The following is a 24695-nucleotide window of genomic DNA, read 5'->3' as shown; positions in this document are numbered from 1 at the left end:
ACCTGGGCAGTCCATTATCGGAAGGAGTATAATGTCCTCCGGGGTTTTATTTCCAAGTAGGAAGAATATTGGTCCAGGGGAGAAGGCAGTAATCCCATATAACAAAGATGCATGCTTGCTCCTTGTTGATATTCCGAAAGGGCGGCCGTATTCGTTGGTGTGTTGAATGCGTTTTGCTATATGTATTCCATATTCTTTTTTGGTGTTAGCACAGTATATCAGATATTGAATGGATATACCCATCCATTCCATATATTCCCATGGGTGATGGAATTATATATGCATGTCTATGGTGCAGTGGACCTCGGAAATCAACGGTTTGGGTAGCAAAATATTCCGAGCGATGATTTTTAGAAGCGATGTGTTGGACGAATAGCTTCTAATATGAGATTGATACTTGGTGAACTATTGGTCAGCTTTCTTGGTGAGAGGGGTGAATTAAGCCTTTTAGATGAAGGAACGAGGAGGATGGGGTGAGATCGAGAGGGTAAGGGGAGAAGAGGGAGGGTTGATTTGAGCTAGGAGGCATGTGCTTAATGGAATTCCTTCGGGGGGGGGGAATTGTATGTTAGTATTCGGTAAAATGTGTTGACCTCTTAATTTTAGGTTCAAATGGGAAATGTACATTCTTGTGATTTTTTGATTGGGAGTGTGTATGAGATGGGGTGGATGTGCTGTTTTTGATGTGTAGGTGGGTGAGTAGGTGAATTGGAAATGGAGACGAGTCATGGTCTAAAAGTTTTAAAATGCTTGGGGGATTATTTATTTAAGTGGGTTAAAGATTGCGTGTTTTTAATTATGGGAGTATCTTTAAAAGTAACTTGATTTACTGAGATACATTTTATTACGCTTGTTATCGTAGTGTGATCTGGTTTAATTAAATTTATTTAAAACGTATATATTTCTGTTTGGGGGCGATCTATGGATAAGTAGACTTTGCTATTCGTTGGGTTGGAATCGGTGTTTGAGTGAATGCTTTAAATACTGTGGTTAATTAGCTATTCTTATCTCGGAGGGACTTGATGCATATGCGGGGATGAGTGTGAGGTTGTCCAAACGTGGCTGAATCTTACTATTTATATAATAAGCTGTATATCTATCTGTCATACATACACCTAAGCGCAGATATAAGCATATAGAGACTCACAAATACAAGTATATACGTATATACATATATATATATGCATATATATATATATATATATAGCACTCACATGCCCATATATATCCATCTATACCATGCATACACACATATACACCTATATACACGCGTATCCATATACACACACACATATATACACACCAAGTTATATGTATTAAATAGAGACATTTCATGAATTTAAAGAGGTTATTAAGAGTGCTCAATAAAAGAAAAGCAATATATTCGTTTATATTAATACATATATATGTATGCATGTATGAGACTCCATATACACCCAATAATGTTTAATAGTTAATAGCAGGGCTGCCCGGCGTTGCTCGGGACCGTATAAACAATGAAAAAACAAAAGCAGATATTGAACATATGTTTTATTCTTAGGGGAGAGGAATCTTTCATCTCTATGTATTATTTGTTTTATCTACCCTAGGACTGGTATTGTTCATGTTTTATCCCTAGCATAGGTAATTTACAGCATGTATATGAAATGGTTTTACTTTAGGGAGAAGAGAACAGGTAATATACAACATAATGTGTCTATATTACATCCCTGGCAACGCCTAAAAACCAGCTAGAACATGTATTTCAGTCAATCTTTATTACATCCTGGGCTATGCCGGGAAACCAGCTAATCTCTATTTAGTGACTTGACCACCAAAATACCTCCCTAAGTGTCTCCTTTCTTTTGAACTTATTAGATATAGGTATCTAGAAATGTGTGTGAAATTTTGTTGAATGCATTGTTCACTATGATTTTCTTATTGTTCTACACAATATCAACTGTAGCGAAATAAAACAGTAAACTTAGTGTAGTGTTAGAATAAAGAGCAAAGGAAAAAATTAGAATCATATGCTGTAATTGCAAATCTAAATTTGCTAGCGTGTACCAGTATTTGCCAGGTTGTGAAAATTTGGAATTTATAACATATGTAGTGGCCTTTTCCTAGATACCTATTGCTAAAAATTATACTTTCATTTTGTTAGAAAAATCTCTCTTCGGATGCCCTGCATCATCCAAAATAAAAACAAATATTTTTATAATTGTTTCAGTACATTGCTACACAATGTGAAATTTTTTAACGTTTGTAAAAAAAATCATGAATGTGCTTAATATATAATATCAGCTTAATTACCAGCTTTACAAAGTCTCTCCTAGTGAGGAGCCTTACCACTCCCAAAGGCGGTCATATCATAATATATATATATATATATATATATATATATATATATATATATATATATATATATATATATATATATATATATATATATACAAGTTAGAAAAGGATTTCATCCAAGACATGAAAATTGTTAAACAAAATGTTTTTACTATAGGCTTTAAAAATAAAGGTAAAAAATCCAATTTGAAATTTATTTATCTTCAAAGTGAACTTTTATCAATTTTACAAAGTAAGGTATAAAAATTTAATTTAAATTGAATCAAAAAATTACCTTGGATTTATTTTATGTAAGATACATTCTGTTGCATTTAAAAAAAAGCATTGAAAATTTATATCTATATCATTAATTACTAGATGAAAGATAATGTTTTTTAATTGCAACAAAATGTACATTATATAAAATAAATCCAAGGTAATTTTTTGATTCAATTTGGATGAAATGCTTTTCTAACTTGTATTTTATCTTTTTAAGATTATATTTTAAAACTCTCCTTCTCTCTATTTCAGTTTGTATTTCTCCTCACATCACAACTCATTTTTGCAACCCCCTCTTTGTATTATTACAGGTCTGAATATTCTCTCTGTTTCAGTTTGTATTTCTCCTAACACCCCAACTCATTTTTTGCAACTCCCCTCTTTGTAACACACGTCTGAATAATGAGAAAATCTGATTTTTTTTTTTAACTTTAAAATAACATTTTTAGATTAAATTTTTTAAAACTTCTTTCAGAATAGAAAATCTTTAAAATTTAATAAGGAACATATTTCATATAGGTTTACATAACAAATATTCAGTACATAACGAGAAAAATAGAGATGAAATTTTCAAAAGGACTGTATAACTAGTTACGGTCAATAGTAGTCCTCGCCAGTGAAAGTCTTTGTTATTGTTATTCTATTATTATTATTATTTAAAACATTTTGTGTCCTCGTCTTTCGCGCGAGGACTAATATATATATATATATATATATATATATATTAATCATTTACTTGAAACGTACTCGACTTGTATATACCAATAGTAATGGATTAACGAATTCTTCTTATAAATAAAGTGTTTTACAATGATTTTTTTATATATATGCATATGTATTGAAAAGATTGACTCATGTCCAAGTAACTTACATCTTAAATTTCAAGACACAAAATTGGCGGAGGAGTTTTGTAGAGTCCCCAAAAGTCAACTCTTTCAACTTTTAACTGTTGGCAGCCAAAATTTTGCTCAAAAACTGATTAAAAAGCTTGCTGAATGTCTGAATACCCTTTATGTAAAATTTCAAATGTTTAGACCCAAAATTGACTAATTAGGTTGCTAGAGATCGCAAACGTCAAATCCTTTGAATTTTTACTCCTTAGCAGCCAAACTTCCGGCCAAGAACAGATTAAAAAGCTTGCTCTATGTCTGAATACACTTTATGTAAAATTTTAAATGTTTAGGTCAAAAATTGGCTGAGTAATTTGGTAGAGACCGTAGAGGTCAAATTTTTTTAACTTTGACCCCCAAGTTTGACGCCTTAACCTTTATTGTTTAGGGCTAAAATCAAATTAAAAGTTTGATCCATGTCCAAATAACCTACATCTAAAATTTCAAATGTTTAGACCAAAAATTGTCGGAGGAGTTTAGTAGAGTTTCAAAGGTCCAATCGTTGAACTTTGGGTTCTTGACAGACAAATTTCTGGCCGAAACCCAATTAAAAAGATTGTCCTAAATCTCAATACCTCTCGTGTAAAATCTGCAGTCTGTCGACTGAAAATTGACAGAATAGTTTGGTAGGGAAATGTACGCACAGAGACACACACACAGACAATTTTACTTTTATATATATATATATATATATATATATATATATATATATATATATATATATATATATATATATTGGGTTTTAGAGCAATTATAGCGTAGTATATTAATTCTCCAAGTTGCAAATATCAAGTTTTATCAGTTGACCATAATCTACGTAACTGACAAGGACCGACAGAGTGTGTAGGTTTCATGCAAGTAGTTCAACACAGTGTTTTTATAAGTTTTCTTTTATGGTAAACATCCGATGAGTACGTGACTAAATATGCAGCAATTACATAATTTGTCAGACTTTTTAGTCGCAATATGAAACAATATTTTAATTAATACCTTTTGTAAGGTAATAAATGATGAACTGAGAAAACTTGATATTTATGTATAAAAGTGAACGTGTCTGTGTGTGTCTGTGTACATTTTCCTACGCAATAACTCTGTCAATTTTCAGTCTACATACTCGAAATTTGATATACAGGGTACTGAGATTTGGGGAAATCTTTGTAATCCGTTTTTTTTTTCGGACAGAAATTTGGCTGTTAAGGGGTCAAAGTTCAACGATTTGACCTTTGAGAACTCTACCAAACTCCTCTGACAATTTTTGGTCTAAACACTTGAAATTTTAGATATAGGTTCCTTGGGCATGGATCTAACTTAATAACTTGATTAGAACCCAAAACAATAAATGTTAAGGGGTCATAATAGGGATCAAAGTTTTAAAAAATTGACCGTTTTTTTTGTTTGTTTTTTTTTTTTTTTGCATTTTTTTGCTCAACATACACCTCCAAACACCCGGGCAACGCCGGGCTGAAATGCTAGTATATATATATATATATATATATATATATATATATATATATATATATATATATATATATATTGTCTCGGCGAATCACCATGTATTTAAACAATACTAGTGCTATATAGCAATATTTGATAAAAGAACACAACTGTTCCCCTCCAATCTAAGAAAGGTACTCGTCGACAAAACAAAAATTATACAACGTCAAAATAATATTAAAAAATTACAAATTCTTGAAGCGTCATACATTAGAACTCATCACCCTACCAAAAATAAGATTGCATTCGAGAAAAGTAGCAATGTGTTAACATATCTTGCGTAGCGCGTAATGGACGTATTTTTCCAATAGTGCCCACGAACTTGATGATTTTAATACCCGAATTTTTAATCGGCCTATATTTTTAATAGATTTCTCATTGACTTTATATATTTTAACTTGCCATCACCTAACGTGGTTTACTGTATAACAACACCTGAAAATGATTCGTAGGCGAATCGAAAGCGCCTGTGACAGTAACGACTATTGAACCTTTAATAATATTTTCTATTTTAATATGAAAAAAGATTATACGGAAAATGGAAAAAAAAAAAGAATTATAAAGCAAAGTGTCTCTGTTGCATTTAATAATGCTGCCGTAATATACCAATATATATATATATATATATATATATATATATATATATATATATATATATATAAACGTTAAGTATCATATATATATGAATTAACTTTAAATATCACACATATATACATAATAGTTATATATAATATATAATAGTTATATATATATTATAATATATGTGTGTGTGTGTGTGTGTGATATTTAACGTTTATTCACATTCTATTGTTATATAAGTTAACATTATATAATCAATTTTTAATGCTGCAATATTTTAAGTTATAAATTTATTATATTTTTACTAGAATATCTTGTCCTTTTCTTTTCAAGTTTTAACAACTAGTCCTTTACTTTTCCATGTTTAAGCTTAACCAAATTACTTTTTATGCTCGCATTTTTCTATTGTAATATATATATATATATATATAATTCTATTGTAATATATATATATAATTCTATTGTAATATATATATAATTCTATTGTAATATATATATATATATGTAATTCTATTGCAATATATATATATATATATATATATATATATATATATATATATATATATATATATAATTCTATTGTAATATATATGTGATATTGTTTCCTTTTGTCGTTGCAGATTCTTATGTGGAAGATGCTTCCAATACCAAGTTTGCTATTTCTAATTGCCTGCATTTGCGTGACTGTGTGGGGTCACGGACGCCTGCTTGAGCCCCCATCCCGAACGAGCATGTGGAGGTTTGGATACAACAGCCCTCCGGACTATGATGACAACGGACATAACTGCGGCGGTGTTGGTGTAAGTCACTTTGTTCGGAATCTTCCTAAGGGTCGTAGTAGTATCGTATGGGTTGGACCTTTACACCCTTATTTTTTAGCTGGACTGCGAAATTGTTTTCGGATAGATGGGCTGTCGCATAGCCTCCTTCCAGCCGGGTAACTGAACAGTGTAGGATCAGGTGGCTTCCTTGAATTTTGTGCAGATTGGGGAGTCTATTTTTCTTTGTCTGTGTTTGTTTACTGCATTTGTGCAGGGTCTTGTTCTGATCCGGTTTGCGGCTACCCACTGCTTTGTACTATTTATAGCAAAACCTGGAAGGCGCAATATTTTAATTATTTTATTGTCCTAGATAAATAGGTTGCCATCAGAAAGATTTAAGAGTTCCCTTCTCCAACACACATAATTTCTCAAGCCAATTGTTTGATTTCTTAGAGTGTGGTGTTATCCATTTCAACACAATTACATCCGTGGTGGTGGGGGGGAGATTGTTTATGAATATCAGCTATAAAAATGTTTCAAGTAATAGCCCCTGGCCCGCAAATAATTTACATGAGTCTTTGCTTTTCTAAATTCATATGTAACGAAGTGGCTTTCCTGCTAGCAAGGCGGACACTACAAATCCACTAAACTATAGCCCTGTCAGTCCTCTGTATCCTCAGAAAAACGAATGGTAATCCCTGAGATGATGTTCTCATGACCATGTACTGCATTATCACTACTATCAAAAATTAGTAGTAGTAGTAGTAGTAGTAGTAGTAGTAGTAGTAGTAGTAGTAGTATCGTAAAAAAGCAAACATATATTTTATTGCTTAAATAAATGACAGGAAATGTCAGAGAAATGGGGGATGACCTTGTGTAGCCTGAGGAACACCGGCTCAGACGTTCTGGGTTTCTGAGCAGAAAATATTGACAGGGTTTGACCTTTGGGGTCGTGTGAAAGCTTAGTCAATTCTTAGTCCCAGAATCGCTGGCTATGAGGAGATCTGTTAGGGTGCACACACGCAAATTGGATCTGGGAATTCCCCAGAAAACGTGCCGGACCCTGATTGGTTTAGCAGATCCCCAGACCAACCAACAAGAGAACATATCCAGACCGAAATTATTAGATTGAAGCTAAATCTCGAGAGAAACACACGCTCCAGAAACACGCCACACCCCCCTCCATTCACCTTGACCGCCATCGTAAGAACGAAGAATAAGATTTGGGGAGAATCTTGATATTTTCTGGTGTAATCGAACTGAACGATGTATATATGTAAAAACTTTTGTGAAATTAACTTTTTCGTAGTTAGAATCTCGGAGTTTGTTATTCTTTCCTGGCGTGCATGCGAAGCTATTTGCTTTTCAGCAAATCAAGCCGGAGCTGAGACGCTGAGAAGATCTCCTGGCAGACGATCACGAGCCACAGTTTTCGATGAGGTAAGGGGTCAATTGCTGACCTGAGCGGGAGAACCTTTTCACACTATACCGCTATTTTTTAGCCAGTCTGAGAAACTCTCTTCAGATAGATGGGTGACTGGACAGTGTAGGATCAGGTGGTCTGTGTCCTGGGAGGGCTTTCCTTGCACTTTGAGCAGATTGGGAATCTATTTGTCTCCACCTTGTGCCTGCAGTGTCTTTTTCTGGTCTGGTTTGCAGCTGCCCACTGCTTCTTACTATTTGTAGCAAAACTTGGGAGGCGCAAAGTTGGGTCTTCAATCACGTTCCTTCGTTTGGGAGTATTGTTTCTCCATTACTCCTCCCATGTCTCAACTGAGTTGTGGAAGGGATTTCGGAACTTGAGTCTGGAGGTATCGGGGGCATCTTCTGAAATTTGTTGGATTAGTAATTTCCTGGTGTCCTCCTTTCTAAGGTTCATAGTCAAGTTTGACTATTCATTATTAACATTAGGAAAGGCGGGACGTTTTTCACGTTTGCTGAGAAAAAAATAATCATTAATCAGAAGGAACTATATCTTAGTTGTCACCATGGTCCAGTCTGTTGATCAGAAACTGGAAATCAAAAAGAGATTTTTCCATGTTTTTTTTTCACCACAAACAATGCGCATTTCAAACTTGCATGTAAAGGACTACTATTTTGGAATAATATCTACATGAACACTGTGGGGAGTTGAGCAGTGAGATGTCTATTCACATTACATTTAAACTTTTAAAGTTTAGTAGAGTCCGGGAAGCAGGAAACGAGGAGGGAATTCCAAAGTCTATTAGTTTACTATTTTTAACTGCCTACATTTGCATATTCAGACGTGATTATTTTTTTTTTAATTGATTTGTGGCGTTATAGTCAAGATTGTCTAATGTTTTTTACTTCCGGTTTCTGCTGTCCATTTAGTTGGATAATTAAAAATGGACAAGCGGATAAGAAAACCATTCTTAATATGAGGAAAAGAGAGTGAGGCTTTTACAGTATCTGAGAGAATGATAATAATTAATCAGAAGACACCATAGTTGGCATACATCAAGTTGCATGTATATATATATATGTGTGTGTGTGTGTGTGTGTGTGTGTGTGTGTGTGTGTGTGTGTGTGTGTTATAGACATGTGTGTGTGTTGTAGACATGTGTGCGTGTGTGTGTGTTGTAGACATGTGTGTGTGTGTTGTAGACATGTGTGTGTGTGTTGTAGACATGTGTGTGTGTTGTAGACATGTGTGTGTGTGTTGTAGACATGTATGTGTGTGTGTGTTGTAGACATGTGTGTGTGTTGTAGACATGTGTGTGTGTTGTAGACATGTGTGTGTGTTGTAGACATGTGTGTGTGTGTTGTAGACATGTGTGTGTGTGTTGTAGACATGTGTGTGTAAATGTCTATGAGCATTGTGTGTGTGTACATGTTTGTGTGTAAATGTCTGAGCAAGTCCCAAAAAGATGTCTACACACTCATAAACTGTCTTTGCACTTCAACAGCGTTTTATGCTCCCGGTCGCATTTTAGAATGATAAAAATTCGTTGAGTATATAGGTTAAGAAGTGTCCCCCTGTATACACATATTCTCACTTTCATAGATATACAAGCAGTCCGCCTGGTATTGCCCTATGGTAAAATACGCTTTAAAATGATTTTTTTTTTAATTAATTCAGACTCCGTATTTATAGACTTTTTCCCAGTTAATAAACTTCTTTCCAGCTAACATAAAAGATATCAAGAAATTTACGTGCGGGGTTTGAACCTACAGACTACGTCATGCAAAAAAAGTTAATAAAAACAAAAAAAAAACACGTAAATTTCTACGTCTTATGAAATTATTTGCAGTTAATGGTAGAAAATTAAGAAATTTGTGTGCGGAATTTGAACCTATAGACCATGTCATGCAAAAACATAAAAACACACTATTAACTTACCCACACTAGAATTTTCGCGGCCCGTTGTTCTATCATTGTTGCTAAGCGACGACATGGAAAAAATGGCTTTACCGATGATTGATAAATTAAAATAACGGTTTCGATTATCGATTACCGGTAATTATCGGGAGTATTCTGAGACAAAACTTAACTAAGATCACTCCCAAACTTATATACTAAAGTTCTGTAAATTTTAAAGAAAATCCGTTCAGCCGTTTCGGAATCTATAAGGAACGAACTCACACACGCACACAGACGTTTGGCGGTCAGGTTTATTCACTTGGGTTTCTTATGTAATTTCTACTATTATATAAACGTCACATTGTGTGTGTATGTGTGTGCGCGCGTGTGATGTCTTTCTTCATAGGTTTCGAAACGGCTTGTGATTCCACACAAAATTAATTTATATGCTTGGCAGTGTTCTTATTTCTGTTTTGTACAGAAACTCATCCGATAAGTATCAAAAATCGAAAAAATCTGATCTTAAAAATAGTTTTTCTTTCTTATGGATAAAAAGAAGAATCTTTACAGTTGAATAATTTACGTTACGCTGGCAAGGGAGATAATAAAATCTTAGCAAATCACTTTTTCTGTAAAAAGGAAAAAAAAAACAGAATTATTGACATCTGGAGATATAGCTCAGTGGTAGAGCATTCGACTGCAGATCGAATGATCCCGTGTTCAAGTCTGGGTGTACTTCACCATTTTATTTTGATTTTTTTTCTTATCAATTTACGTTAAAAGAAGAGGTGTGATTTAAAATCGCCGCAAATCATTTCTTTGTTTGCATATTTTAAAACTACACATTAATCAGAAGTGACTTTTCCAGGGCATTCATTGTCAAGCCCAGATATCAGCTGACGTGATATTGTCAACTAACACAGACGGAATTTGATAAACGACATTATTATTATTATTATTATTATTATTATTATTATTACTACTATTATTATTATTATTATTATTATTATTATTATTTTATTTTATTTTATTTTTAATGCGAATTCGTCGACCGGCTAAATTATTCCTCGTGACATATAATATTCAATAGAGGATTAATTCTATAATAATGCTTACGCAATAGCATGTTTAAGTGTATTGTACGACCGGGCAACGGTGAGCGTCCAGCTAGTAGAAGATAAAAGGCTATAATCCATTATCTAAATAGAGTGACGTTTGCTTAGCCAGCCAATCATAACGTTAATGGACAAATACAATGTAGGTATACAATAAATAAATAAATAAGAAAAAATTTAAGTCAAGAAAACAAAATCGACGATAAAAAATATTTTTACAAACTGGGGGAAAACAGACTATCCTTTAAAAACGGAATCGTGTTTACGTTGTGTCCAGTGGATTTGAGCACTAATGTCGTCCATTTTGTTTTTTGTTTTTTTTTTTCATTGTTTGTGTTTTTTTTTTTTTTTATTTTGTCTTGTTTTTTTTTTTTTGTTTTTTTTAGTGAACACTTTTTAAACAAACATCGCCCGTCCATACACAAAAAAAAACAGCGCCCTCTACTGTTTTGTCGTTTTAGTTCTTCAATTGTCGAATTCAATTCGCACAGTGACACGATTTAATCATTTTAAACGGACCGCAATTGGATTTATTTTCTTCCATATTTTTCTTCGGCGATCTTCGCTTATGCAAAGGTTAAGAAAATATTAGTTCGGTGGGTGAAGGTAAGACCAGTAATCGGGTGCTATTACAGAGGCAGCTCCCACTCAGAGATGCCCCTTTACATATATAGAACACTAGCAGGACGTTTTTTTTTTGTTGTTGTTTTTGTTGTTTTTACATGGGGGTCACCGCTTATCAAGGCCCGAAGGCCACTCAGGGATAAGGGTTATTGCGTGTACAGTAATCAATGAGATAGTATTGTAGTAATCATTAATATTGGGGGTTTTGATAGTGTCTTACTTAAGGGGGCGGTGTGTCAGGAGTTTGTTTATGTTGGACTTGAAGACGTCCAAGTTGTAGTCAGGTGGGAAACAGGTAAGCGGCAGAGAGTTCCACAGGCGTGCAGTTCTAAGAAAGAAGCTTTGCTCATGGAATCTACGTTTGGATTTAGGCACAGATAAAGAGTGGGGAAAATTATTAACAGTAGATTCAGCCAACGGTGTTTCCCGGTGTTGCCCGGTCGTAAAATACGTATAAATATTATATTTTGATTAATTCAGATTTCTTAATTATTAGAAACAGAAATATTGCAGGTATTAAGTGTAACGTAAAATTCCTTTGGAAAGTAAGTAAAAGAAAAAAAAATAGAAAAAAAAACGAAACATGTACATGTTTCTAAACAGTTCACTTCTTGTAAATAAAAAAATACTCGAGTTGAGATCAAAACCAAAAACCTAAAGACAACGAGTTAAGTACGATAACCATTACCCCAGCTTGATACGATTTAAAGTGTTTTCAAATTTACTTATTATAAACTAAAGGAATCTGTTACGTGAACGATATACACGTATGCAGATTGGTGAAACGTTTGGCAAACATATAAAACTCCGATGACCTCCCACGTACCAATTTTTCAATCTTTATCCCTCAGCAGCCCTTTTTCCGGATGAAAACCGGTTAAAAGGTTTTCTTCGTGCCTGAATACCCTATATAGTAAATTTTAAGTCTGTATATCAAGAATTTGTTGAGTATATAGGTTGAGAAGTGTCCTCATATACGCACATACATTCTCACTTTTATAGATATATAGGTCCTGGATATGACCTTAAACTATATCCAGTGGTGATGCCCCAGCTCGCGGGCTTTGGGGAGTGTGGAGCCAACCTTTAATTGCCATTGCTCCCAGGTCCACTCTTATCCGGAGTGGTAGTACCTGTTAGGGTCCCAACTATGGGTTAAATAGAAACCGACTTGGCAACAACAAATATATTCTATTAAAAAAAATTTTTTTCAAAATCTTTGGATTCGACATTAAATAACCTGAAAAGGGTTGATATGCCGTAAAACAAAAACAGCCAAACCAAACCAAACGATATATGTATAGATAAATATATTCTGCTTTGACAGCGTTCAAAACCGGCTTCGTAATTTTGTAGGTAATGCTCTTTTCTCTTCCCTGCAACTTCCCACAGAAGAGACGTTGCGAACCTGTCTCTGACCTGTCATTATTTCACGGCAGGTGCACGTCTGAGCTTCAATCTATGGTTCCCCTGTCAAGTTTTCAAAAACAAAAAAACCCAAAGTACTCCTTTATCTATAACCACTACTAACAATTTCCTGCAGTCTATCTGTGCTTAAATCTAAACGCAAATTTCAATGAACAAAGCTTATTTCCTAGAACTGCCCGCATGTTAAACTCTGTTCTGCTGGTCTGCTTTCCAGCTGATAACATCATCGTTTTCAAGTCCAATTGACCAGCCTTCTTTAATAATCAAATTCTATTCAAATTCCTCCACTAACGATCATATTGTCTCAGTAACCATCGTACGTACGAAATAGCAACTTTTTTTATGATTATTATTATTACATCACCATATGTAGGTATTGCCTACCAGTGCTAAAGAACAATTCAATTACAGACAAGTCTAGGATGTATAGGAAATACATTTAATATTTCCGAACGAAAGTGTCGTTATAAGAAATGAAGGTAGATTAGAGGCTTTCTCACTAGCTGAGGGGTGGGGCGGCTTTGCCCGGTCGTAAAATATGATATTTTAATTTGTCCAGATTTCGTATATATTATTATAACATCGTAATTTCAAGAGTAAAAAAAAAAGTATTTAGGCGCCATCAGTTAGAATCGAAATTGAAAGCAGAACTGTAGCAGTCAAAGCTGGTGACGTTACCACTGTATCAACGGGACACGTATATGAATTGATTGAAAATAAAATAAGATGAATGTACAAAATCTTGAACGATTTTTTTCAATTTTGAAACATTTTCGAACCCTTAAAAACTATTTTAACTGGCTAAATGCCCATAAAATAATGGTCCATAAAATCCAATAATTTGAGGCTCCAAGCGCCGCTCTGTGACTTTTAGTTTCGGAAGAGATAGAATTTGAAAATATGTCTCTCTCTCTCTCTCTCTCTCTCTCTCTCTCTATATATATATATATATATATATATATATATATATATATATATATATATATATATATGTGTGTGTGTGTGTGCGTGTGTATATATATGTATATATATATATATATATATATATATATAGAGAGAGAGAGAGAGAGAGAGAGAGAGAGTAAGTAGTAAGTTATAAAATATATATATGGCAATTATAACTTACTACATAGCTCTACCTACGTATTGGGCTCTGTTGAAGTAAATACTTAAAGTTTACGCATAAATTTATACTTTCGTATATTTGTATGTGATTAAATTAAGTAATCATATATATATAATTTGATATATATATATATATATATAAAATTTTAGTCATTCAATAAATTTAAAAATTTATGACGTGAAATGTTTAAATTTCAAATCAAAAGATTTTTATTATTCTATGTAAGACAAAGTATACATTTGAAATATTATAACATTTCAAATGTATTCTTTGTCTTACATAGAATAATAAAAAATCTTTGGATTTGAAATTTAACCATTTCACGTAATAATTCTTTTAATTAATTGAATGACTAAAATTTGATTTATTTGCTCTATCTTGTATATCGAGCAATTTTTATTTAGATGGGATAGTACTTATAGAATATTACTGCCAATAATATTTTGTAAGACTTATAATCACAGGTTTCCATACCAGTTGATTGTTAGATAATTTTATTCTGAAATATACACACATATATATATCTATAATATAAAGCTGTGTGTGTGTGTGTGTGTGTGTGTGTGTGTGTGTGTGTGTGTGTGTGTGTGTGTGTGTGTGTGTGTGTGTGTGTGTGTGTGTGTGTGTGTGTGTGTGTGTGTGTGTGTGTGTGTGTGTGTGTGTGTGTGTGTGTGTGTGTGTGTGTGTGTGTGTGTGTGTGTGTGTGTGTGTGTGTGTGTGTGTGTGTGTGTGTGTGTGTGTGTGTGTGTGTGTGTGTGTGTGTGTGTGTGTGTGTGTGTGTGTGTGTGTGTGTGTGTGTGTGTGTGTGTGTGTGTGTGTGTGTGTGTGTGTGTGTGTGTGTGTGTGTGTGTGTGTGTGTGTGTGTGTGTGTGTGTGTGTGTGTGTGTGTGTGTGTGTGTGTGTGTGTGTGTGTGTGTGTGTGTGTGTGTGTGTGTGTGTGTGTGTGTGTGTGTGTGTGTGTGTGTGTGTGTGTGTGTGTGTGTGTGTGTGTGTGTGTGTGTGTGTGTGTGTGTGTGTGTGTGTGTGTGTGTGTGTGTGTGTGTGTGTGTGTGTGTGTGTGTGTGTGTGTGTGTGTGTGTGTGTGTGTGTGTGTGTGTGTGTGTGTGTGTGTGTGTGTGTGTGTGTGTGTGTGTGTGTGTGTGTGTGTGTGTGTGTGTGTGTGTGTGTGTGTGTGTGTGTGTGTGTGTGTGTGTGTGTGTGTGTGTGTGTGTGTGTGTGTGTGTGTGTGTGTGTGTGTGTGTGTGTGTGTGTGTGTGTGTGTGTGTGTGTGTGTGTGTGTGTGTGTGTGTGTGTGTGTGTGTGTGTGTGTGTGTGTGTGTGTGTGTGTGTGTGTGTGTGTGTGTGTGTGTGTGTGTGTGTGTGTGTGTGTGTGTGTGTGTGTGTGTGTGTGTGTGTGTGTGTGTGTGTGTGTGTGTGTGTGTGTGTGTGTGTGTGTGTGTGTGTGTGTGTGTGTGTGTGTGTGTGTGTGTGTGTGTGTGTGTGTGTGTGTGTGTGTGTGTGTGTGTGTGTGTGTGTGTGTGTGTGTGTGTGTGTGTGTGTGTGTGTGTGTGTGTGTGTGTGTGTGTGTGTGTGTGTGTGTGTGTGTGTGTGTGTGTGTGTGTGTGTGTGTGTGTGTGTGTGTGTGTGTGTGTGTGTGTGTGTGTGTGTGTGTGTGTGTGTGTGTGTGTGTGTGTGTGTGTGTGTGTGTGTGTGTGTGTGTGTGTGTGTGTGTGTGTGTGTGTGTGTGTGTGTGTGTGTGTGTGTGTGTGTGTGTGTGTGTGTGTGTGTGTGTGTGTGTGTGTGTGTGTGTGTGTGTGTGTGTGTGTGTGTGTGTGTGTGTGTGTGTGTGTGTGTGTGTGTGTGTGTGTGTGTGTGTGTGTGTGTGTGTGTGTGTGTGTGTGTGTGTGTGTGTGTGTGTGTGTGTGTGTGTGTGTGTGTGTGTGTGTGTGTGTGTGTGTGTGTGTGTGTGTGTGTGTGTGTGTGTGTGTGTGTGTGTGTGTGTGTGTGTGTGTGTGTGTGTGTGTGTGTGTGTGTGTGTGTGTGTGTGTGTGTGTGTGTGTGTGTGTGTGTGTGTGTGTGTGTGTGTGTGTGTGTGTGTGTGTGTGTGTGTGTGTGTGTGTGTGTGTGTGTGTGTGTGTGTGTGTGTGTGTGTGTGTGTGTGTGTGTGTGTGTGTGTGTGTGTGTGTGTGTGTGTGTGTGTGTGTGTGTGTGTGTGTGTGTGTGTGTGTGTGTGTGTGTGTGTGTGTGTGTGTGTGTGTGTGTGTGTGTGTGTGTGTGTGTGTGTGTGTGTGTGTGTGTGTGTGTGTGTGTGTGTGTGTGTGTGTGTGTGTGTGTGTGTGTGTGTGTGTGTGTGTGTGTGTGTGTGTGTGTGTGTGTGTGTGTGTGTGTGTGTGTGTGTGTGTGTGTGTGTGTGTGTGTGTGTGTGTGTGTGTGTGTGTGTGTGTGTGTGTGTGTGTGTGTGTGTGTGTGTGTGTGTGTGTGTGTGTGTGTGTGTGTGTGTGTGTGTGTGTGTGTGTGTGTGTGTGTGTGTGTGTGTGTGTGTGTGTGTGTGTGTGTGTGTGTGTGTGTGTGTGTGTGTGTGTGTGTGTGTGTGTGTGTGTGTGTGTGAATAATAAAGCCACTGGCCCTGATGGCATACCAGCTGAGCTTCTTAAGCATGGCGGAGATGCCATTACCACTTGTCTCCATAACATCATCCAAGATATCTGGGAGTCAGGCTGCTGTCCACAACAATGGAAGGATGCAGTAATCATCAACATATATAAAAAGAAAGGTGACAGAAATATTTGTAGCAATAGTCGAGGCATTTCCCTCCTGTCAACCTCAGGGAAAGTTGTCACTAGAATTTTACTGTCTCGTATCATCCAACACATTGTCAATCAAGTCTTACCTTAATCGCAGTGTGGTTTCAGACAGGAGCGCAGCACGATTGACATGGTATTTGTGGCAAGACAGCTCCAGGAGAAAAGCGTCGAGCAACACCAAAATCTATATATGGTTTTTGTAGATCTCGCCAAGGCCTTTGAAACTGTGAACCGTCCTTTGCTCTGGGAAGTACTCGTCAAATTTGGCTGCCCACCAATATTCCTGGGTGTCCTGAAGGCTTTCCATAATGGATCTATGGCTCGCGTCTCCAGTTCAGGACTAAAATCTGAGCCCTTCCTGGTAGAATCACGTGTGAAGCAGGGATGCGTCATTGCGCCCATCTTGTTTAATCTTTTTCTTGCTGCGGTTTCCAATGTTGCCAAACAGCAAATCCATCCTGCTGATGGGATCCGCCTCTCATACCGGCTGGATGACAACCTCTTCAACCTGCGTCACCTCCATGCCAGATCACGTGTGACAGAAGAAGCAATCCATGAATTGCAATACGCTGACGACACAGCTCTGGTGAGCTCATCTGAAGAGGGTCTTCAACGCACCATCAACACTATCTCCAACATTTACTCCCGAGCTGGTCTAGCCATCAACATCAACAAAACAGAGGCACTTAACATATGTGAACATCGTCAGGAACCCCCAATATTCACAATCAACCAACAGCCACTGAAAAACACTCAAGAGTTTACTTATCTTGGCTCAGTGCTCACTGACTCCTGTGACCTAACAAGTGAGGTCCAACGGCGCATTAGGCTGGCTGCTGCAGCCTTTGGCAGACTCTCGCACAGAGTTTTTATGAACCGTAACCTCACCACCACCACCAAGGTTTCTGTCTACAGAGCAATCTATCTCTCCATCCTCTTGTACGGCAGCGAGTCATGGGTGCCTTATAGACGCCACCTGAAAAAGCTAGAAGCATTTCATACCAACTGCTTACAGCGTATACTAGGTTTAAAATGGTGGCACAGGGTGCCACACAATGAGATACGCAGGCGCACTCAAATGGACCCACTTGAAATAATTCTAACTCATAGACAACTTAGGTGGCTTGGTCACACCATCCGGATGCCAGCAGAAAGGCTCCCACGCAAGGTCCTCTACGGGGAACTTGCAGAGGGCAGACGCAACCCTGGGGGTCCACGTAAACGTTTCAAGGACCAACTAAAAACATCATTGAAAAAATGTGGCATAGAATCCAACGCCATCGAACATGCTGCTGCTGATCGGAGAGAATGGCGAAACATCTGCCAAGAGGGCTTGGAAACTTTCACCTCCACTTATAACGACCGAGCAGAGCGAAGAAGACACCAAAGGCACGCGGCGCAGCGGGCAGACGGCATCTTCCCCTGTGCTGCCTGCGGCCGTGTATGCAATTCACGAATTGGACTCCACAGTCACCAGCGAGTCCATCAGGCGTAATCTATCTGGGACTGTTAGGCATGGAGCAACGTCATCGTCGTCAGCGACGGACTACTGAAGAAAAGAGTGTGTGTGTGTGTGTGTGTGTGTGTGTGTGTGTGTGTGTGTGTGTGTGTGTGTGTGTGTGTGTGTGTGTGTGTGTGTGTGTCTGGCCACGAATAGGCTCCTATATGGTTGACTATTTTAAAAAACTGATTACATATAATGATAGATGATGTATCGAGACACAGGAATGGATATGTTTGATCCTGCAGAACGGTGGTTCATTAAAATTGTGGGGTCTGCGTTCGTGCCTGGTCCACAAAGTATGGAAATAAAAAATTTAAAAATTAAAAAAAAAAACGTTTACACGTGTTTTTGATATAGATGTACATAAGAATACTTTGATAAGTATTTTTAACTTTAATAGGGATGGTATAATAAAATTGTGGGGTCTTCATTCGCGCCTGGCCGCCATAGAATGGAAATAGGCACAAACTTTAATAAAGACTTTTCATATCTATCTGCGTAAGTACACTTTGATAATTATGTTTCAGTTTGAAGAAATATGGTATAATAAAATTATGGGGTGTTCGTTCGCACCTGACCTCCATAGAATGGAAATATGTCACAAAGTTTAACAAGGTTTTTTAATATAGATCCACAGAATATTGTGATAAGTGTTTCAGTGTGAACAGGTATGGTATAATAAACTATGGGGTTTATCTATTTTATTTTTTACTTTCATCATATTTTGTTTTGGTTTTGATACCCCCGAATTCGAAGCTTTCTCTTTACAACCCTTCCTTTTCATAACCTATCATACTTTCATAAATCAGAGTCCATTTTCTGTAGGCTGTTTTTGAACCCAGTCAACGACGGCTACTTTTGCTAGTATATATATATATATATATATATATATATATATATATATATATATATATATATATATAGATAGATAGATAGATAGATAGATAGATAGATAGATAGAGATATATATTTATATAAGTAACTTTAACTTTGTGTGTACGAAATGTCGCTACCAAACTCCTCTCTGAATTAGATTTTAAGAGTTTTTCATACTTGATCGTCGCTTTTCATTGTACGTCGTTCCCTGTATAACCCATCCGTTTTCCAGTAGAGGGGTTACTTGATTGTCGTGGGGACGGCATCAGTCCCACCGGTGCATTAAAAAACGATAGGGCATACCTCAATGGTGTAGACTTCTTCTTTTTGATTATTGTCCAGTTCTGGGGTCGTTCTGGTTGTGGTATCTTCTTGAAGATAACAAATGACACGCAACACAGATTTGTAGAAAAAGAAATAACTACTTTATTTTATAATATTATACATTAAAAAAAAAGTTATTTAATTACAAATGATTTGTTTATCCTCGCTTAGGTTACCCTCAGCTAATTCTTTGCGCAGGAGGAAAGGTTATCCCAACGGAGACACCAAAATATGTGTGTTTACTGCATGCTGGTCAGTCGAGAAAAGCCAAGTTCTGTAAAAATGGGATTACGGGAAATCTATTGCTTAATCTTTACGCGACAGGCTCCATCACTCAGCAAAAACATTTGTGTAACTACGCTAAGATTAGCACCTCACACATAGTGCCACATTTGATGTGTTGCGTCGTCTAGTGGATTTGATAGATTGTTTAACTCAGGGCGAATAAAATTCATGTATGGAAACACAAGGAGACTTATTGCCAGTTTTACAGGTTTTATTGAGGAGAGAGGTTCGTTTATAAGGGGAAAGACCGAACATTTATTCCTTCGAAACACTAGACTGAAATTTGAATTTTGTCGTTTAATTTCCTTAGTAAGCTTTAAAAATAAGTCTCAAGGAAATATTCTCATAGATTTCTATGTTGTCAGCACGCGTGGTCCTGTTGTTTTCATGGCGCGGACTGTTTCGAAACTCTGTGTTGAACACGTAGTACAATCTCCATCTAAAAATTCGGCACCTGCTTCGAGGGTGTTTTATCTCAGGAGCTAATCCTTGGTCCCTCTCGCTTCACTCACGCTAGCTGCACTGGGTCTACTTCCGTTTGCCGCGAAGTTGTCCTGACATGTAATTCGCCAAAATTCACACTAGTTGACACAGGCTCCACCTATCGGCGTAGGGTCCTAGTATACAAAAGTGTGATAGACTAAATCAATAAATTACAGCTATGTATAATAACCAAAAAATATTCAATACCAAAAATACGGACGTAGATATTTCAAAGACTATTGTTGAATGAGAAGTTTTACATTTTAAATATTCCAACCATTACTAAATTGTAGGAGCGAAAAAGCTACTGACTGTAGACACAGAATAAACTTTGCTTTAGGATAACAATAAAAAAAATTTAAAATAATGAAAATATTAAGAAAAATTTGAAACGACTTCTCTGAATTTTTGAGATTATGATTGGTTATTCGTGTTATTTCAATTCTTCGACTACTGTGCTCATCTTGAGCGTCATTTTCACAACGATTTGGTCGATGTAACCTCCGACCTTCTTAAGGTGTATCTTGTCAAGTTGAATGTGGACAAAATGGAATGGTGCCATTCAATGCAGTCAAGACTAAGCTTGTTTCCTTTAATAATTACAAAAAACATTCTAAACTACTAATAGCTAACGATAAATTACCGGAAAGTACTTTCTTTAAACTACTCAGCTTTACGTTCACAAGGAACATGAGTTGCAACAGATACATTTACACAATTAATAAAAAATTAAATAAAGATAAAGATTAAAAACTGAAACAAATATAATATTACCACTTGCATCTAGAAAAGAAAAATATTACAAATTCATAACTTAACTGCTAAATACTTCCTTCGTGACTGCAAATAAGAATTGATTTTGCTTGAAAGAAACTTCGGCGTTTTCTTTTTAGAAAAAAAAAACGTCATCACATGATAGAGCTCACTAATTATAGCTGCTAGAATACTTATCCTGCCTTGATAGAGTTCAAAATAGACCTGACACAAGGTCGTTTTTAATGTGAAAGAAAACCAGCTCCCCTCAAAAGGGGCGCTCTGGTTGTTTGCAAAAATAAATTGCTTTGGTATAGAAGGGTTTCCCGTTTCATTGATTGGGGACAATTAATTTGAGTGCAGCATCTGTGCAGACACCACACTTCAGCCACCAGCCCAGTACACGTACCGGGTTTCGACTGGTTATTTATCTGCTTCCCCACGGAAGCAAAATGTGACACAAGGTCGTTTTTAATGTGGAAGAAAACCAGCTCCCCTCAAAAGGGGCACTTTGGTTGTTTGCAAAAATTAATTGCTTTAGTATAGAAGGGTTTTCTCCTCCATTGACTGAGGACGATTAATTTTAGTGCAACATCTGTGCAGGCACCATACTTCAATGACCAGCCCAGTACAAGTACCGAGTGTCGACTTCCGCCTTACAGCTTAGTCTTCCGGTGTTTATTGAATGTAGAATAGTATATGAGTATATAGTATAGGTTAGGTCAACCACAACACATATATAATTTTATTTTGATAAATATTAATATTTTATAATCTTTTTAATATTTTTGAAATATTTTTTTAATAATGGTTTTCAATAATTTTCAGATACTTTTTTTAATATATTATCTATTATTCATCATCGATGGTTGCTCTATAGTTAAATTCTATAATACGTCTACTGAGCTTGGGATCACGGCCCAGCATACGCGCTGCCTCTTTGAGTCGTCTTACTCTCCACTGTTCTGAATTTTTACTTCGTCCCATTCGTAAAAAAAAAATACACTTTGGTCTTTATTATATATTCTGGAAGACGTACGCGTGCTTGTCTACCTGCCATTTTATGTCTGCCATTCAATGAAGGAGATAAAGCCGTGTGTGATTCTTCTTTGAACATCACTAAAGCCCGAAAATAACCAATGACTGTCATGTCCGTCAAACCGGCTCTCGACAACCTGAAAACATTGTGCAATATTTGCTGCCCTTTTCTGGAGGCAAACATCAAACCGTGCCGACGAAGGCTTGTCCGATTCTTCTGTTCTTCTTCAAATTAGATCTACAAAAGCGACAAACGAGACTGGATATAATGTCTATTGTTGGTTTTATTCTCATTCAGGCTTACGTGAATCAAATAAGACAAGAACGATTTTTTATAAGTTACGACCATTTAATCAACGCGTCAAGATGTGATATCTAGGGCTATGACAAGAGAATGTTATCTTCATTGTTTTTACTCGAGGGTATATATCCGACACAGTTAGACACAGTTAATCAACCGAGAACCACATCACTCTATATAAAAACATATAAGATGTCAACGGATACACACTCGAGAGTCAAAACAATGAAAAGAATATGCTGCTGTCCTAGCCCGCTTGATTAAACTTAACGGTGATGTATGTATGTATGTATGTATGTATGTATGTATGTATGTATGTATGTATGCCTAAAACTTTCGACAGGGGTGACGGATTTTCACGAGATTGATATCATTTTGAAGCTCGGCCTTTTGGACGAAAAATATCGAAAAATTGATTAAAAACATAAATTCCTTCACTTTCAACTGGGCACTTCTCTACAAACAGAGGTCGCTTCTTTCCCCCCGATATTTTCGAAAGTCGTCTCCTCTTTTCGATTGACCAGCCTTAATTTAAACCTTCGCCACTTCCGGTTTGGCGATGGGCGCAATGGCAAAGATGTCATTTTTTTCCACGTTCTTTTCCTCCTTCGCGGTACGGGTTCAAGCCTGCCTGCTTACTACTATTTTTTTTTGTTAACACACACACCTCCAAAATTCCGGGCAACGCCGGACACCCAGGCTAGTATATATATATATATATATATATATATATATATATAATGATTTCTTGGGGGTACAAAACTTTATTAAGGCAATCATGAAGGGAAGACGTATTCCTTCGGAATTCATTTTATATTAAAAAAAAAGACCTAGGAGAAAAGGAAAATGGATAGCGACTAAAAAATAAAAGTAGGGAATAAAAAAATATATATATATCTCTACGGGTAATGTGGCAAATTACAGCTCTGAACTAATTGTGGTTTCTGTTTTACAGGTGTTTGAACTGAGTCAGGTGTGAAATGGAGCCTGTTGAATGTCGAGCAGTTATCCGGTTTTTTATTTGAAAAGACGCACACCACAGGAGACTTTTGATGAAATGAAAGAAACTTATGGTGATAATGCCCCATCATATGACCTTGTAAAACGCTGGCATCGTGAATTCAAACATGGCCGGAAGTCTGTGGAAACAGCTCCCAGACCTGGATGATGAGGCATCTGTCCGTCAAGTTGAGGCTGCCGTTTTGGAAGATCGGCGCATTACTAATCGCCAAATAGCCCAAGATGTCAAGATTAGTACAGGTTCTGTGGAAACTATAATTCATGACCATTTGCATATGCATAAGGTGTCTGCCAGATAGATTCCCAGGTTGCTCACACCATTCCAGAAGTGAGAACACGTCGAGTGCTCGAGGATGAATTTGGAGATGTGCCAAGAAGGTGAGTCAAAGTTTTTCAAAAGACTGATTACATAGGATGAATCCTGGGTCCATCACTATGATCCAGAGATCAAAGCTCAGTCAATGCAGTGGAAGCACTTGGACTCACCACCTCTAAAGGAGGCAAGGGTGCAGCCCTCCGCTGACAAGGTCATGCTCACAGTCTTCTGGGACCAGGACAGAGTAGTGATGACAGATTTCCTTTCAAAGGGTACCACAATTACAGGAGCCTATTATGCTTTACTTTTGAGGAAATTAAGGGAAGCTATCAAGATCAAGAGGCGGGGCAAGATCAGCAAAGGTACCCTCATCCCGCAGGACAACGCTCCGGTCCACAACTCGTATGTCGCCAGATCAGAAGCACGGGCGAGCGATTATGAAATCCTCTCCCATCCTCCCTACTCTCCTGACCTTGCACCCTCTTACTTTCACCTCTTCCTAGCCATGAATTTGTTTTTGAAAGGAAAGCGTTTCCCAGATGATGCAGCCTTGATTTCTGAAGTCACGTCGTGGTTGGAGGACCAACCTAGGGTGTTCTACAAAAACGGTCTCCAGAGCTGCATCAAACGATGGGAGAAATGCATAACTCTGGGTGGTTCCTATGTAGAAAAAGATTAATAACTGTGCCAAGTTTGGTTGCTCTACTGCTATAGGAAGTGGGTCAGGGGCATTACTTATTGCACGCCCCTCGTGTATATATATATATATATACATATATATATATATATATATATATATATATATATATATATATATATATATATATATATATATATATATATATATATATAGGATGTCCACAAAGTCTGGCTGCATAATCTACAGGGTGCCCATAAAGTCTGGTTACATAATCTAAAGGGTGCCCACAAAGTCTTGCTACATTAAGTAGCCAGACTTTGTGGACACCCTGTATATATATATATATATATATATATATATATATATATATATATATATATATATATATATATATATATGTATATGTATATATATATATATAAAATTCTATAATTATAT

The 24695-nt window shown here is 36.7% G+C and overlaps 1 protein-coding gene across 1 annotated transcript in view; it reads left to right on the top strand.

Moving 5' to 3' along the window:
* Window positions 1-451: 451 nt before the first annotated feature.
* LOC145267155 (uncharacterized) overlaps window positions 452-24695 on the top strand; it is a 49008-nt gene continuing 24764 nt past the window's right edge. The window contains exons 1-2 of the mRNA XM_080123202.1: window positions 452-487; window positions 6179-6358. Of these exons, the coding sequence (XP_079979328.1) occupies window positions 452-487; window positions 6179-6358 (216 nt within the window). The remainder of the gene's footprint in view (window positions 488-6178; window positions 6359-24695) is intronic.

This window comes from Euprymna scolopes, chromosome 42 (assembly GCF_053919585.1).
Source record: "Euprymna scolopes isolate OS-2025 chromosome 42, ASM5391958v1, whole genome shotgun sequence".
NCBI lineage: Eukaryota > Metazoa > Mollusca > Cephalopoda > Sepiida > Sepiolidae > Euprymna > Euprymna scolopes.
Note: the sequence above shows the minus strand (reverse complement) of the source record. Positions and strands in the feature narration are given on the sequence as shown.